The following is a 16,503-nucleotide window of genomic DNA, read 5'->3' as shown; positions in this document are numbered from 1 at the left end:
GTTTACCATGGAGAACTATGAAGCCCTAACCTATCCAGCTGCAATAGACATTGGTACATTAAATAACACAGTTTAGTATTTTTACCTGAAATTAGCTTAGACCAATAACCTATCATTTTTTTTTTTCTTTATATAAATATCAAGTGGAAATACACCCAGTTCACCATACACCATGTCTTTACAAGTATTCTCATGAACACCCAAAACCTGCTATAAAAATTTCATGTACATATACTCTAACTCCCTAGCAATATGGTAACCCAAAATTTCAGCTGCACAAGTCAATATAGGTAACACCATGGTGGTAAATAATTTGAGTTGTATATCCACTGGCAAATCAAACTTCCTACACTTACTTATTAATGAGTACATTGCTCTTGTAGGTGTCTCTTTTAGCTCCAGCTCACCTTTGCAAAACCTCCCATTATAATTTAATAATACTCCAAGATACTTATACTCTGTCACTACTTCAATGTTTTTACCACCAAATTCAAGTTCATAGTTAAATTTTGTCTTCCCCTGCTAAACACTACTATTTTTGTTTTGTTACAATTTAGCTTCAATTTCCATTCATTACAATATAAATTCAGAGCAACCAGTGCCTGCTTCATTCCATCCTCACTGTCACACAAAATAATTGTATCATCTGCATACATAATAACAAATAGTTTAAGATACATGTTTAAGAAATCGTCACCAAAATTTACATAACTGCAATTATATTCAATGAATTTACTTTCAATATCATTCACATAAAAAGCAAAAAGCACCGATGATAAATTTTCCCCCCGTTTTACCCCTACATTGCAAACAAAGGTGTCTGAAATCTCCTGGTTAAGCATGACACATGATCTGATATTATTGTACATATTTCTGATTACATTTAGAATTTTCCCTTGCATCTCTTCCTTCACAAGTTTACACCATAAACCTTCACACTGTACCATATCAAAGGCTTTCTTGTAATCAACAAATAAACAAAAAAGCTTTCTCTTCTTCCTACACTTAAATAAATCAATGACACATTTGAAGAAAAAATATATGATCCAGAGTGGAATATCTGTGTCTGAAGCCCGTTTGTGTTTCATTAATGGTAGATAAGGTGTTTGAATAATCATTAAGTCTTTCATTAAGTATGGAGGTGAACAGCTTCCCTATGCAGCTAAGTAAGGTGATGCCCCTGTAATTACTAACATCCTGGATGTCTCCCTTGTTTTTATAGAGTGGCACTATTGTACCCACCAATCATTTAGCTGGCATGACACCAGTATCAAGTACTTTTTAACATATTCATTTAATATCATATCAGATGCTGGGGATTTATTGTTTTTTTTTACTTCTTAATATTTTTAACTACCTCTCCTTCACTTATAGGATCATTAAGTACTGATAAAATTTCAGCATCCGCACAGTCTTCATCATTTGTAATATTCACATCACTATTGTCAGAATTTTCATCACCCGCTAGCTGCTTAAAATGCTCATAGAATTCATTTAGTGTTATGGGGATCTGATAAGTTCTTTTCTGACTAATTAAAATTTTCCAATATGCTTTAGGGTCATCACTCTTATATTTTCTAAGTTTCTTTATTAAGTTATCCCTCTCCTTATTCTTCACTCTTTTTAGATTTGCTTTATTTTTCCTGCTTTTCTCAATCATGTTGTTAAAATTTACACTACTTCTATGCAAATGAAACCTCTGTCTAGCTTTGTGGTATTCCTTTCTAGATGGCCAGCACTCTTTATCATATCCCACTGAGGTGGCATTATTGGACTTTTTCATGAATGATCTTTTCTTATATGGTGGGAAAGTTGCAAGTGCCACCTCAATCAGTATTTGTTTTAAATCTAGATTAATAGCATCCATGGGTAATTCATCTACTTTTGCAATCAGTTCATTTATCTTAGTTTCATCAATATTACTCACACATAAAAATTGTTTTTCAATATTCCATTTACTTTGCCTTACACCTGATTGTCTTGATTCCTTTGCCTCTCGGTTTACAACAGGCACCGTACTTTGTATCTCACATTTGATCCTTGCATGTAGTCCACAGTGTACATCAGACCACAAAGGTTCATAATCTAATACTTTAAGAACTACAACATATTTCATAATCAATGGTGATCCTAAAAAGTAGTCAATAGTTGTATTGTTTGCCAATGCTGCAGTCCTCCCCTAACCTTCCATTCAATATATAAACTTGATCATTCTTACAAACATCCAACAACTTTTTCTCATATGAATTCCTATCTGGGATTAAGTCCTGGTTTGCTCTAGTCTCAGTTATTCCAAAATTAGTTAAACTTACAGACACAGGGTCCTCAGCAGCCTCAGAAGGAACATCACACATAGTGAGAGTGTGAGCATTAAAATCACCACAAAGCACATGCAATGCACATAATCATCACATGAGTAAGTAAGCAAAAAATCATCCAGCTCGTCATAGTGCTCTTCATTACCACATCTAGAGTGTGAGGGGGGAATGTAAACACAGCTTATTACCAGTTCCCTACCAAAATTTACACTACTTCTATCAACTTTAACTGAAAGTAAAGAATCATAAGTGTTACTAATATGCCTCCACTTAAAACTAGCATTTTTCTTGATGGCCATGAGCAAACCCCCAGATTTAAACCTGCTTAATTTGCTTCTGTCCTTAAAGACAATGTCAAAGCCGATATTTTCCATATTGTTTTTTAGATTAATTACATCAGTATCATCACACTTAGTTTCACATCAACAAATCACACCATAATCTTTAATAAAGTTGACAAAACCCATAGATAAAAACTTTGACTTGATACCGCAGACATTAAGAGACGACACATTAATATAATCCAGGGGAGGAACAAACTGAACAGAGTTAATATTACTTACACTAACACTATTATCATGCCCAAGTATGTGCTGTGCCCCAGCAGGGCCATCCTAGGCCCTTGTTAAGTGATCTAGATTTAACCTTTTCCAATCAGGAGCAGATATAACAACCTTTTCTAAGTCATCAGGACAGTTTATAACTACAGGTCTACCCCCACTGTGCAACTATACAAGAATGCTCCCCTCCCTTGTGGACACATTTTTCACTGTTTCTTGCCCTTTAACCATATTCAACATTTTAACCCTTAAGGAGGTCATGTCATCATTTATATACACTTTTCTTTGCCTACCTTTCAGTTTTTTTTTTTTTTCTTATTTTGCATAATTTCATTTCTTTTCTTTCGGTGGCAAAACCTCACAATCACTGGCCTATCTCCTTCCCTGGGCCTCCGCAAATGGTAAACAACAGAAATGTCATCCTGCTCAATTTTCACTCCAATAGTGTCAGCATGTTCTATAACTTTAGCTTCCAGCACCTCCTCACTTTCGTCCTCTTCTTCCTCTCATCCAGAAATACGTAAGTTCTCTCTTCGGGAGTACTGCTCCATCTTGTCGTGTTCATACTTGAGCAGGAGGCAATTCCTCAGCATTACTGCGATCTTGTTTTCTAATTTATCACTGAATTCCTTGAAAGCAGTAGATACAGTAGATACACAGCGACTGAAATTATGCTGCCAGGCTGGACAGCATAACAACTGCATCCTTAATCGTCTTACTTACACTTCTGCTTTCCCTTCCATCATTGCTGCTGGTTATATTAGCAAGCTCGTTTTCTACCTTTGTCTTCACTAATTCTTCAGGTTCAGACCCAATGAAGTGTGCCATTCTTGTGTGGAGTTCAGCAATAGAATTTCTTACATGCATAGGTCAGTGAGGGTGGTACAATATATATGTGGCAACACCGCAACACCTTGTTTACCTTCTGTGGCTCACACAACAGTACAGGGAAGACTTGATAGTACCTTCAGTACTGGCAGTAGAAATGTTACTCAGGCCCTGTGGCACGTCACATCAGTGGTCAGGTACTCAGAAGTTCATTTGAAAGCAGTAGTAGCTCCCAGGTTAGAGTCGTATCGGAGAAACTCCCTCAAAATATAGAGGTGTGTGTGTGTGTGTGTGTGTGTGTGAGCTTATTACATTTATCATTTTTCTAACATTAACCAATATGAATGTGATGCAAAATGTTTTTGTTTACAACATTTTGCATCCTTTACCAAGATGTATTTCTTTCTTCACATTTGTGTTTGTAAATTCATGTTAAACAAATGAAGTATTGCTTAATTTCAAGAGGTGCTTATAGATATTAATGAGGTGGTAAGCCTGCAGGTAATGGTTATGCTATAAGCTTGGTAACCCGTTTTGTTGAGCGAGCTGTGATGCAGTGCAAATATTTCAGCAGTTGGTGTGCACACTTCTCAAAGAGAGGGCAAAAACATTGAACGTGGCGGACACGTGACCGTCACCAAGGAAACAACACAGTGGCTAGCTGAACACTAACTCACTAATTCAGAACACAAACTGTATTTCATCCTGTACTAGCTGCAAGCCAACAGGAAAGCATCAGACAGCATCTCTAGGCTGCACGAGTGCACGGGGACCGTGCTGGTTGCAAGGAAGCAGGGTGAAGCACCAGACCTCTCATTCCTCGGTATTTTTTCAAGCTGTCTTCTTCGGCGACAATTTGTTCCCCGTGAAGGCAGCTTGTTGAAACATTCAGGAAATGAAACACCTCTATCTTCACCCTGCTCTTTCTCTCCCCCACAATCCCTATCCAGTGCTGCTTTTCACCGGAAAATAACAAACAGATAAATAAAAAGAATTAATAATAATAATAATGATAATAATAATAATAATAATAATAATAATAATAATAATAATAATAATAATAATAATGATAACTTAAGGGTTTTGGTTCAAATGGCTCTCAAATAGCTCTGGTGTAGCTGAGGGCACCCTTGGTTCACTGAGGGCATCAGCAGGGCCAAGGGGACAATTGTGGTTCCCCTGAATCTCCACAGAGCAAGCAAATTCACTCCTCAGTTTGTCATTGGGCCTACTGTGGACAGTCCTCATGGTCACGTCCGTGGACACCCTGCGGCTGTCAGGTGAACACCGGTAATGCTTTGCGTCGGTGTGGCCAGTGCAAAATGCACGCCTGACTGCCCAGCCGCTCAGTTTAAGCAGCACCTCGCCAGCACGGGCAGTGTTGCAGTCTGGTGGTAGACTGATAAGTGTTCTTGAAAGCACTCACAGGTGTCACAAAATCAGTCTTGTATTTACACTGAGTGCATCAGATCCTACTTGAAGGCAAGCACTCATCAAAAATGTAAACATGCAATTCACAGGGAGACCAGCAAACAAAAGTGCACAACTCACATCATCCCAACACTTGAAAAAATGAGCACGATGTGATTCTTTAAACGATCGGCTGTTTAGTCCTGCTCCTGACGACGAGTCTTGAGCCACGTGCTGACTGGCGGCAGCGTGGAGGGGCTGGGAGGTGAACGCGACGTGTTCCCCGAGCCGAGCTCTGCTAAAGGCCCCAAGAGACTCTCTGAAGGGTTTTAACCTAAGCTAACCTAGCCTACCCTAAGCCACCTATCCTAAGCAGGCATAACCTAACCTAACCAACCCGTGCCTGAGGAGGATGAATTGCTACAGTACGACCAAACCGCAAACTACAAAACTGTGATGTCCGTTATTGATTGTTTATGTTATGGACGATTTTGAGCACAAAACACAGTGGAATCACTTCACTCTGCAGCTTCTTCTTCTCTCGTCCCCCGGCGACCTTGGGGACTCGTTGGGAAGAGGGGTTTGTGGGCGGGGAACGCGGAAGTGCTCGTTGTTTGTACTTGAATGGAGACGAGAGCTTAAATTAAGGCAATCCTAACCTGACCTTATCTGACCTGACCTGACCTATCCTAACATAACCTGATCTAACCTAACCTAACCACTTTCCACTTCCTGGCCAACCCTTTAGCCATGAACACAAGTGCATGGTTTGCCTGCTTCATACTCTTGCCACGGTCTCCAAAATCCTTCGTACCAATGATGGAATCGGAGGCCGGGTCAAAATGGAGAGATTCTCTGACGGTCACTGCATCAAATGCATGCCACAGAGTCTCTCCCTTCAACGTGGTGTCTGCTCTTCCTCAGGACTGTGAGTTTGTTTGCTCCAGCCTGCTTGGATGGAAGTTTGCCTTAGCCAAAGGTGAAGATTGGAACTGCTGGGGAGTGAAAAAGTAGAGCTTTAAAACCTACACGCCTTAGGACTATGGTAACGCAAGGCCAGAGCAAACCTCCTCCCTTGTCCCCCATATCTTCTGCCCTTCTTATTTCCTAAGCCATTAATTACCTGTCCTCTGATAAACTCCTGCACTTCAGGGCTTGCATATGGAGAAATGGAGTTTTCAGCTGCTGTGGACTCTTCAGGGTCTGCTACCTCAATCCCTTCGCTTGCTTTCTGAGCTCGCTGATGATGTCCTGCGGCAACCTGATTGTTATACACCCTGAAAACATTTCATAAGTATTTCAGCTGTTTTGTTGATAATTATCATAACTTCAAAAACTCCAATTTGTCTTTCATATACCAGATTCACATTTGTAGCTGCCTCTGCAAAGTGGTGTTTTCACACAAAACAAAACAAAAAGCTATAACAACGGTTCAAAGACAAACGCGAACTGACGCGGAAAACTCGATAAAGTATACAATTATAGCACTCACAACATTGTGAAGCAAATAACAGCAGTCACCAGGCTTGGGGCGAGGCTGTGGTGGTGTCTGGACTGCTCCCCCAAGCTGCTGCTCAGTGATGGGGCACTGTGCGGGCACCTGACGAGGGACGCCACCTGCCGGACAGGCAATGCGTCAGTCACGGTGGCTTTCGAGTGTGTACATTCACACGGTGTACACTTGCCTCGGGAGAGCCCACACTGTCACCTGACTGTTGAGGGCTTTATGAGAGACCACAGTTTTCATCTAGCCTGGCTAGTTGCAGCTGCAAGTAATGGCTCAACACTGCCTCAAACTACCAGGTCTTTTGTCTCTGGCGACAGAAGCTTGCATTCCAACCACTAGCACATGTACATGGGTGTGGCAGACACATAAATTGGTGGTGTGTGCACCATCTGCAGGCAAAGTGTCTCATGGAGGCAACACCAGTATCACCATTTGTAGGAACAGGACAAACCATGATTTACTTCATGAAAATAAAACATTGAAATGTAATGACAACACAAATTCAAAAGAAACTCTACTGTTATCAATATAGTAATAAGCAAAAGTTACTCAAACAGACATACTGCATTAAACAATAAATGAAAATATATATCAAGGTATTCTGCATGAATGAGCCTTTGTCACACAAACAGCTACACACACACACACACACACACACACACACACACACACACACACACAGGCCATAACAATGCACACTGACACATCGCCACAGCCACCAGTGAGCACTTATGTCGCCACCAAGCGAAACTTTCTGAAAACCGTGACAACATTATTATTATATTATTACATCACATTATATTATGTAGCTTTCATTGCGATACCATCAGCACCATGGCTTCCCTTCTCTCTCCGGCAGAGCTACAAGCTTCCTGAAGAACTGCATGAGGAGCTGCTCTCAACAGTCAGTCGCCGGGACGACGTGCAGGCGGTGTCCACCCTCATATGTAAGGGCGCGCCCATAGAGCTCCTGGGTGGCCTTTCTGTCCTCAGACTGGCTGTCACCACCGACCGCTTACACACCGTCAGCCTGCTGCTGGCTAGCGGTGCACCGCTGCCTGCCAGCCTGCTGCAGGAGGCTTGGCAGAGCCCCGACGTGACTCACAGGGTGCTGGCCTTCCTCACCACCGTGAGTACCTTCCCTTCCCTGTCTCACAGAACTATCTCACTGTAAAGGTGAGGACGAGCACCGGTACTGGACCCAAGTCTCAGCGGTGGCTCCTTTGCAGAGTGGAAAGTGTTTGAACAACTTGGATGAGTTATAGGTCTGTTGGTTGTAGAGGACGAGCCTTTGTGTTTCAGTGCCGTCAGTTTCAGGTTGTAGTGGTGCACATGACAGACCTGCAGCACACCAAACCTGTCCAACATTACAGGTCATGCAACAGAATCTTGTCATTTCATAAAAGGACACTTCAGTGTAATGTTTAGAACAAGCAATGAAGTAGATCTCATAATACTTGAATCCATGTTAATTCATCATTATAATCCTAAAAGTAATTGTAATAATGCTTGTCAAACCTAATATTTGATTATAATTCATCATTATAATCCTAAAAGTAATTGTAATAATGCTTGTCAAACCTAATATTTGGAATAATTTTTTGTATTTTTCCTTTTTTTTGGGACAAGGTAAGGTTGTATTTGTACATGCACTTTTAGATTTGTGACACTTAATGACACTTCTGCATAGCTGCCCTACCTCTCTCTCTCTCTCTCTCTCTCTCTCTCTCTCTCTCTCTCTCTCTCTCTCTCTCTCTCTCTCTCTCTCTCTCTCTCTCTCTCTCTCTCTCTGCGCACGGTGCTTACCTGATGTGGTGACCATCCTTTCCTCACAGGCCTACTGCTGCCGGCTGCGTGCAGAGCAGCGTCGCCTGGAAAAGGTCAGCAGCGCCCTTGTCAAGGGCATCGACAATCTAGTGACAACCATCGAGGGAAATACTCCCTGGCAGGCAGCCTGGCGATGGGGAAAGGAGACTGACCGGCCAGCACTGAGCGACCTCCTGGCAAAGGTAGCAGCTGCCAACTGCCCCGTGACTGCCGCCTTCCTGCATAGGGCAGGAGGGTGGACAGTCTTTAATGGAGCCTCTGGTGGCACTGCCCTCCACGCTGCCCTGGAGGCTGGCCACAAAGGCATGGCCGAGCTGCTGATCAGGGACCTTGGGGGCTGCCCATACGTGCTGGACACACATGGTCGCCTTGCGGTGCACATGATGCCTCACGAGGAGCAACAGAGGCTGGAGCAGGTGAGGCTGCTTGCCTGTGTACTCTTTTGGATGGCGGCATGAACTCACTTCACCAGCTGATCAAAACTTCAGCACCTGTCGCGCTTATTTCGTCTGCTACGCCTCCTTGGTCACACTCCTGTAATAATCCTGACACACGCATACACTATATGGAATTTGTCACCTAACAAAATATTGCAAAATATTGAAATAACATGACCGTTTCCATCAGAGTGCTGGATTTGGTTATGCTAAGTTTACCTTAATATTTAGCTCACTAAGTTCATTGCTGATTCTTTCGTTGCATAGATTATGATTTAAAAAATCATAATTTCACCCAGAAATAAAGTAACTATCTCATAAATAGTAGGCTAGGATGATTTACATTCAACCCGAAATATTTCTATGTAACAAATGTGTGTACAGCAACGAGGGACAGAGAAAAAGATGACTCATTAAGTGGCTGGCTGGCACAGCAGTTTGGTGAATGTCAGACAGACATTGAAAGGGAGGAATTTAAGTCACAAGAAGTCACCATAATAATGGATATGGCGTGCTGAAGGCACAGCTGATGTATTTTCACACCTTCCTCCTTTTTAGTGGTGGCGTGGTTAATTCTTTGGTCAAGAACTGACTCGCTTTATCTAATGAGGCCGCTCCGGCATACCAGCGTTACCGAATCGGCGCTTTTCGTTTTGTTATGATAGAGTCACCAGGTTGGGGATTACCGAAGCCATGAGAACACCAGCTGTGAAAGTGGCTGGAGGTGTCACCAGGCTGGTAAGGCTTTCATTTGGGACTGTTACCAAGCGACTGTGAAATTGGCCCTTTGGTATTTCTGCCTTGTCTAATGAGTCCCTCAATGCCGCAGCAACGGCTCGCTAAGCTCACCCGTGCACTCCTGCAGTGCTCTAGGATGATGTCATCTGGCCCTGGAGATTTAGTCATTTTATGTTTATCTGTCTGTTTAATGATGCTGTCCTTGCTTATGGCGATATAGACAGATGGGGGAATTGAGTTTTTGTGGCACTGAACAATACTAAGTTTGCTTTGACCCAGTCAGAAAATTCAGAAACGAGAAACCTGCCCCGCATAGATGACGCGTTTGACAACGCTTCAGAAGTGTGTGGAATATTGTACAAGACAACACATTGTTTAACAATAGTCACTTATTAGTGTGTGCTGTGCCATATGCTGTCCTCCTCTGCTTTGCACATGGCCGTCATTTATCAAAGAATTATCGTGATAAAAATAAATAAATAAATAAATCAGAGGTATGCTTTCCCTGGGAAAATTGTAGTCCGCAGCTAAAGTTGCTTCATTAATGACATTGTTTAATTTCTCATCGATACACAAATCACTTTCATTGTTCTTAATTTATAAAACTCTCACAAAGCACACAGGAAATGAAGTGCCTCGGCTACTGGATGGTGTTCGTCAAAGTAGAAGCATCAACGTGGATTTTATGTAGCCACAGCTTGGAGCATCCTCTTACCAAAACAGCACGCTGTGTTTTGAACCAAACGTTTTCAGTAGTCTACCTTTGCACAACAAACTTCTTATTCATATCATGAATATTATGCAGCTCAATTATGGTATTATATTTTATTAATATTACTTACTATTTGATTCTATTAGTTGACCAATTAAGCTACTTGTATTTTTTAATCTTGCCTAATAAACAACTCCAATCAGGCAGACAAATGCTAATATACGTATGTAATCCTCGATTTCTATCATCATTTCTAACATATCTATGTGTACGCAGCAATAAAGGGTTATTTACTTGTTCATATATTCACCGCTCTCTTTCTCTTTGCACACAGAAGCTCTTTATGATGGAGCGTGAAAAACTGAAGGATATGGAGCTTCGCTTGAAGGCAGATCACGAGAAGACCGCAGCACGGACAGCGCTGTGTATACAGGAGGATCTCTTTGAGAGCCACAAGAAGGGCGAGGGTAAGAAGGTCTCCTTACCTGATGGCCACGCTGCCCTGCTGCTGGCCTCGCGCAAAGGTCTCCTGCAGCTGACTCATCTTATGCTGCAAGAGGGTCACTTCCCCGTGGACGAGGTGCTGGACCACACCTGCGGCACCACCGCCCTCCACCAGGCGGCCTCGCACGGCCAGGACGGCTGCGTGGCGCTGCTGCTGAGCGCTGGCGCCAACCCACAGCAGCGTGACACGTATGGCCAGACACCCCCTCACCTGGCCGCCATGTTTGGCCATAAAAGTACTTTCGAACTCCTGGCACACCAAGTGACGCAGGACCCTCCTTGCCGCGCGGGCACCACGGGCACACAGGTGAGAGAAAATTTTAAAGTGTTTCACAATATGTATTATAAATATAAGCGTGATCTATTAGACCCAATCGACCGACGTGACCCGGAAAGCGTCATAAGAAATCTTGTGAGATCCATAGGCCTGCAAGAGCTGCAGAAGGAGGCTCAGCGGGTGGCTGTGGATCTATCAAAGGGCGAGGCCCTTGAGGTAAAGGAGGCGGTGATGGCAGAAATAAGCATCATCATGAATAAGGTGTCAGCCGCTAATGCCACGTACCGCGGCGACCTGAGGCTGGCGGGCAGTTCTCAGGACGGGTCTAAGCTTTACGCCCCTGACGAATTTGATATAAACCTCGTGATTCACAAGGATGACGTAGGAATAACTGTTAGCGAGAGAGGGAAGGAGGAAGCCCCGCTGAAGGGCAGGTTACAGATTTGTGTGAAGACTGACAATCCCCACCTTGAGGGTAATAGATTTATGGCCAGTTTGTACGAGGAGGTGCACCGGTGCCTTGCTGGCCACACCCTGCAGGACAAAAGACTGAGCCTGGTGCCGCCGGGCCTGACCAGCACGCAAGTGGGCGTGGGACTCTCTCTGGCCTGGCAGGGGCGAGAGTATCCACTGTTGCTGGTCGGCGTGGACCTGGTGCCAGTGCTTGAGGTGCCATGGCTGGAGCAAGTTTGCAGACCGCTCCTCACTCCTGAGGACACCACCACCATGCAGCTCAGTAATGCTGCTGATGGAACATGGCGCTGCAGCTTTGCCTTGACAGAGGCTGAGGTGCTGGGGACGTTGACGCCCGCAGAGCGCCAGGTGCAGCTGATGGGAAAAGTACTTCTTTCCCGCCTCAAGCCCGAGCGCTGGATGCCTCGGCACAAAAAGAGCTTTTTCAAATGGTTCGCCACACAGGAGTGGAACATCGCGGTGCCAAGCGGGTTCTGTTTCAAGAACGCCCTCCTGCGGTGGCTGGAGCACAGGCGGTCGAGGGAGGTAGAGCTTGGGGCTGGCCAGGAGGGGGACCCCGCCAGATGGGTGGTGGAGGTGTTCAGATTGATGTGTGCGAACCCAGAAGAGACACGAGAGAACCTGACAACTCAAAACAGCTCCGCCTACTTTGGAGGAGACTGTGAGGGGCGGAAGCCTGGGGACGGGGCGCCCATCATCGTGCAGTGCCTGGAGGAGGACCTCTGCCAAGACAACCAGGCGGCGGCGACGAAAGTATTAGATGCAGAAGATGCAGACCATTGTAATCATTTCCTGTGAGCTGCACCCCGCACACACACACACACACACACACACACAGGAACGCCAGTGCTTGGTGCTCGATTTTCAGATTCAGTAGTTTATATAGCCAATTAGTTGTGGAGTCGATATAAGGAAAAATATATATTTTCATGTCGCGAGGATAGTGAGAGAAGATACTCTGTTAATAGGGTCTCTCATCTGTGTGCACTTGTTGGCCCCTGTAATACCGCAGGTTGAGTAATGTGATGGTGCAAGCTGAGGTAATGCCACCTTTGGCCAGTAAGTACAGCAGGGCAAGATAATAGTCAACTTGCATGTTGTATGGTGAAACAGGCTCTACATGGATTCATGGATGATAGGCCTAGAAGTGTTTGATATTCATTTGCAAACGGCAGTGCCATTAGGACATGAAATATTTAGTACAGGTTTATTAAGACAATGTCTGGTCTGGGTGTAAATAAAGCACTTCGGCTTGACAAGATGATGACAAATAAGTTATCAAATCAAGATGGAATGTCACATTTGTAGCACCAAGTACCAAATGCAGATGGTAATTGGTTAAAACAAACTGTTAAGGTAAGGACTTGTGCTATTGATAGGCAGAGATTGTCTGAACAAACTTATAACAGGCCAGCATGTCTTAATTATAGGATGGTGACAATGCAAGGAAAATTACACAAGTATTTATCTGTTCTCCTTAAACAACACTCACGTGCCGTAAGTGTGTTCAAGTGTGCAAATCATCAGCTGCCATTGTAAGTGGTAGTGAAGGAATGCAAGTGTACAAAAGTGAATCTGTTCTTTAGGTGATCTTAATGGTGCAGGAGATGAAACTCACTCTTCATACAAATTGACTTTTTTTTTTTTTTTAACAAATAGCTGAAAAAAATATGTCAAGAAATATTGCTTCACTAATGTAAATGCAACAAAAATAGGGGAATTCCTTGGAGCGAGGAACGTGACTGTCTTATTAAGTAGTGTTAAGTTCATCCAAGAAATAACTTGTTATTTTTAAAAAAACTTATAAGAAGTAATTGTTAGCAGGTAAGTGACGTCTATATTTGGTGTGTACAGTATAACAATTTGTACTCTCATACCCCGCCTGAGGTCACTTTCAAACCTTTCAAGCACACTTCTCATATTTGCAAACTTATACATGTAAATTAACCATTGCATTGTATTTTTTTCATGAACACAAAACTATTCCTCTCTGTATTATGGAAAGTGATGTGTCAGTAAATCAAACACAAAAACTCATGTCTTTATTTCAAGCCTTATGAATCATTTTGTTACTTATATATATATATATATATATATATATATATATATATATATATATATATATATATATAGAGAGAGAGAGAGAGAGAGAGAGAGAGAGAGAGAGAGAGAGAGAGAGAGAGAGAGAGAGAGAGAGAGAGAGAGAGAGAGAGAGAGAGAGAGAGAGAGAGAGAGAGAGAGAGAGAGAGAGAGAGAGAGAGAGAGAGAGAGAGAGAGAGAGAGAGAGAGAGAGAGAGAGAGAGAGAGAGAGAGAGAGAGAGAGAGAGGGCAATCTCACAGTACAGTGTCATGTTGAATCCAGTGTGTACCAATGAGTTCTCCGTCATTAAATGAGGCACCCTCGTCCCCGTGTTTTATTGGCACACATATCAACATATCAACGACTTGCCACAGCCTCCAAGCTGCCAGAATCACCACTTCACTCTGGTTCTCCACGCTGCCAACACTCCAAGCAGCTTCATGGACTGGGCAAGTTACAAGCATCATCACTCCGTCAACTCCACAACAACACAGGTGACTACTAGTAGTCAGCACAGAACCACTGGTGGGTGGGTCGCCATCACTGGTCACACACACTGCCACCAAAACACTCTTACAATAAGTGGTGGCAAGCATCTTTCATACAAGTGGTCACACAAACACAACCGCTGCAGTAATATTATCATTGTCTTATTCCTGTTATGGTCATTATAAGTATTACCATTAATACTATTACCATTATTGATTTTATTATTATTATCAATATTATTATCATTATTATTATTATTATTATTATTATTATTATTATTATTACATTTATTATTATTACCATTGCATCATCATCATCATCATCATTGTTGTCATAGGTTGCGGAAAACAGGCGGGAGAAGAAGCCTGCAGACAGGTTAGGCTTCCAAAGCAAAGCGAAACAAAACAACAATGAGGCAGCAAAATAATAAAAAGAAATAGTAATAATGAAAGAATAAAAGAAAAAGAACCTGAAGTATAGCGAGGAAGTGGAACAAGTCAGGAGGGAAGAGAAGTGGAGGGTCGAGGCACAGCTGACGAGGTGGAGGCAGGCGTCACGGCGCTCCTGAGGCACAGCAAAGGAAAGTGTACATAGAGGCAGTGGAACGGGAGGGGGGGAGGGGCAGGGAAAGGCTGGGAGGGTACCATGCTATGTTAATGTATGCTGGTAAACGAGAGTACTGTAACGGTTGTTGTTGTTGTTGTCGTTGTTGTTGTTGTTGTTGTTGTTGTTGCTGTTGTTGGTGTGAGGGTCATTATTATTGTCATTATTACCAGTGTTATTATTGTGGTTGTTGTGGTTGTGGTGGTAGGTCTTAATGAAGTGCATTGTAATGTTCCAGCCTCCCCATTACCTGCTCATGAACAACCATCTCCATTGTCTTTTCATTGTCTTTTCTTTCATCCAAGTATTTCCTGACAAATGCAATATTTCCAAGATGGCACCTCCTGCTGCCCTCAACACCTGCTTTATCTCATCTTTCAGTGATAAATTGCACTCTGTTATCACACCGAAAGGCGGGTTCACACTTGCCAATTCGCTGCTGAATTGCCAGCCGCCGCAAGCCGCGATAGCTCGCCTGTGGAAATTTTGGTGCCTGGCGGCTGAATTGCCAGCCGCGCCAACAACACCGACAGGTTGGGCTTGTCCAGCCGCGCGCTGCTCTGTTTACCTCAGGTCCTCGGGGGAGTTGTGCATGGTGTGGCGTCCTGAGGCACAAAAGTTGATGTTGGAGCTAATGACGAACCAACAACGTCATCACTGGGACCCAAGACTCTCTCTCTCTCTCTCTCTCTCTCTCTCTCTCTCTCTCTCTCTCTCTCTCTCTCTCTCTCTCTCTCTTTCTAAAAGAGTAGTATCGCTGCAGAAGGGGCCAAGTTGTCAGTAGTTACCGATCGGTGTTCCTAAGCTGTTGTTAGATAACGCAGCGTCAGTGTGAGGCGTTCACCAGGAGTCACTGCATCCCTCACGTGGGCATCCTCCTTCTTGATAGGCGAGTCACAAGCCGCAGGAGACCACGGTACTGCTCCTTGTTGAGGCCTATCCACTGCCTCATGGTGGCTGGGTCTTGCACGCTCGGCTCAGGCAAAAGAGCGTGGCAGACGCACCTTCCTTCTCTTCTATTCAGCCAGGGACGTGTGTACAGGCGCCTCCTTTTCCATTATATCTTCCACTACGCCAAAAGAAATACAATTATCACCGACATTGTTGCTGGAGGAAGAGATCTTGCTGAGTTGGCAAGTTTTTGCCTGCCTTCTCTACTGCCGTGGCTGGCAGTAATCTTTCGGCTGAACACATCCAGCCTCTTGAGGTCGTCATTCTTTACAACAATCAAATATTCGCTTTTACCTTCATTCGCCTTCACCTGATTAGAATTTGTTCCTTTTGCACACACCTTCCTTACTTCTGCTCAGCTTGGTCTCTGTATTTCTCACGTCAATCATCAACCAAGAAAACTGAGAGTATCATGTCCTGGTTCAATACTTTCTTCCTTCTCTCACCACGTTAACCAGTATTCTCAGTCATTCACCACTGTTCTGTTCACCTCCCCAATGCAAGATTTAACGAGTATTCTCAGTCATTCACCAATGTTCTGTCCACCTCCCCAATGCAAGAGTTAACCAGTATTCTCAGTCATTCACCACTGTTCTGTCCACCTCCCCAATGCAACACTTAACCAGTATTCTCAGTCATTCACTCCTGTTCTGTCCACCTCCCCAATGCAAGAGTTAACCAGTATTCTTAGTCATTCCTCCCTTTCTCTGGTAAACTCTGGAACTCCCAGCCTGCTTCTGTATTTCCTCCTTCCTGTGACTTGAACTCTTTCAGGAGGGAGGCTTCAA

The 16,503-nt window shown here is 43.6% G+C and overlaps 1 protein-coding gene across 1 annotated transcript in view; it reads left to right on the top strand.

Annotated features, from left to right (window-relative positions):
* Positions 1-13,240, top strand: part of LOC135095319 (ankyrin-1-like) — a 45,325-nt gene extending 32,085 nt beyond the window's left edge. The window contains exons 8-10 of the mRNA XM_063996082.1: positions 7,483-7,752; positions 8,459-8,866; positions 10,672-13,240. Coding sequence (XP_063852152.1) covers positions 7,483-7,752; positions 8,459-8,866; positions 10,672-12,390 — 2,397 coding nt within the window. The 3' untranslated portion in view covers positions 12,391-13,240. The remainder of the gene's footprint in view (positions 1-7,482; positions 7,753-8,458; positions 8,867-10,671) is intronic.
* Positions 13,241-16,503: the final 3,263 nt, after the last annotated feature.

The sequence above is a fragment of the Scylla paramamosain genome, chromosome 48 (genome assembly GCF_035594125.1).
Source record: "Scylla paramamosain isolate STU-SP2022 chromosome 48, ASM3559412v1, whole genome shotgun sequence".
Lineage (NCBI taxonomy): Eukaryota > Metazoa > Arthropoda > Malacostraca > Decapoda > Portunidae > Scylla > Scylla paramamosain.
This window is presented reverse-complemented; position numbering and strand designations above follow the sequence as displayed.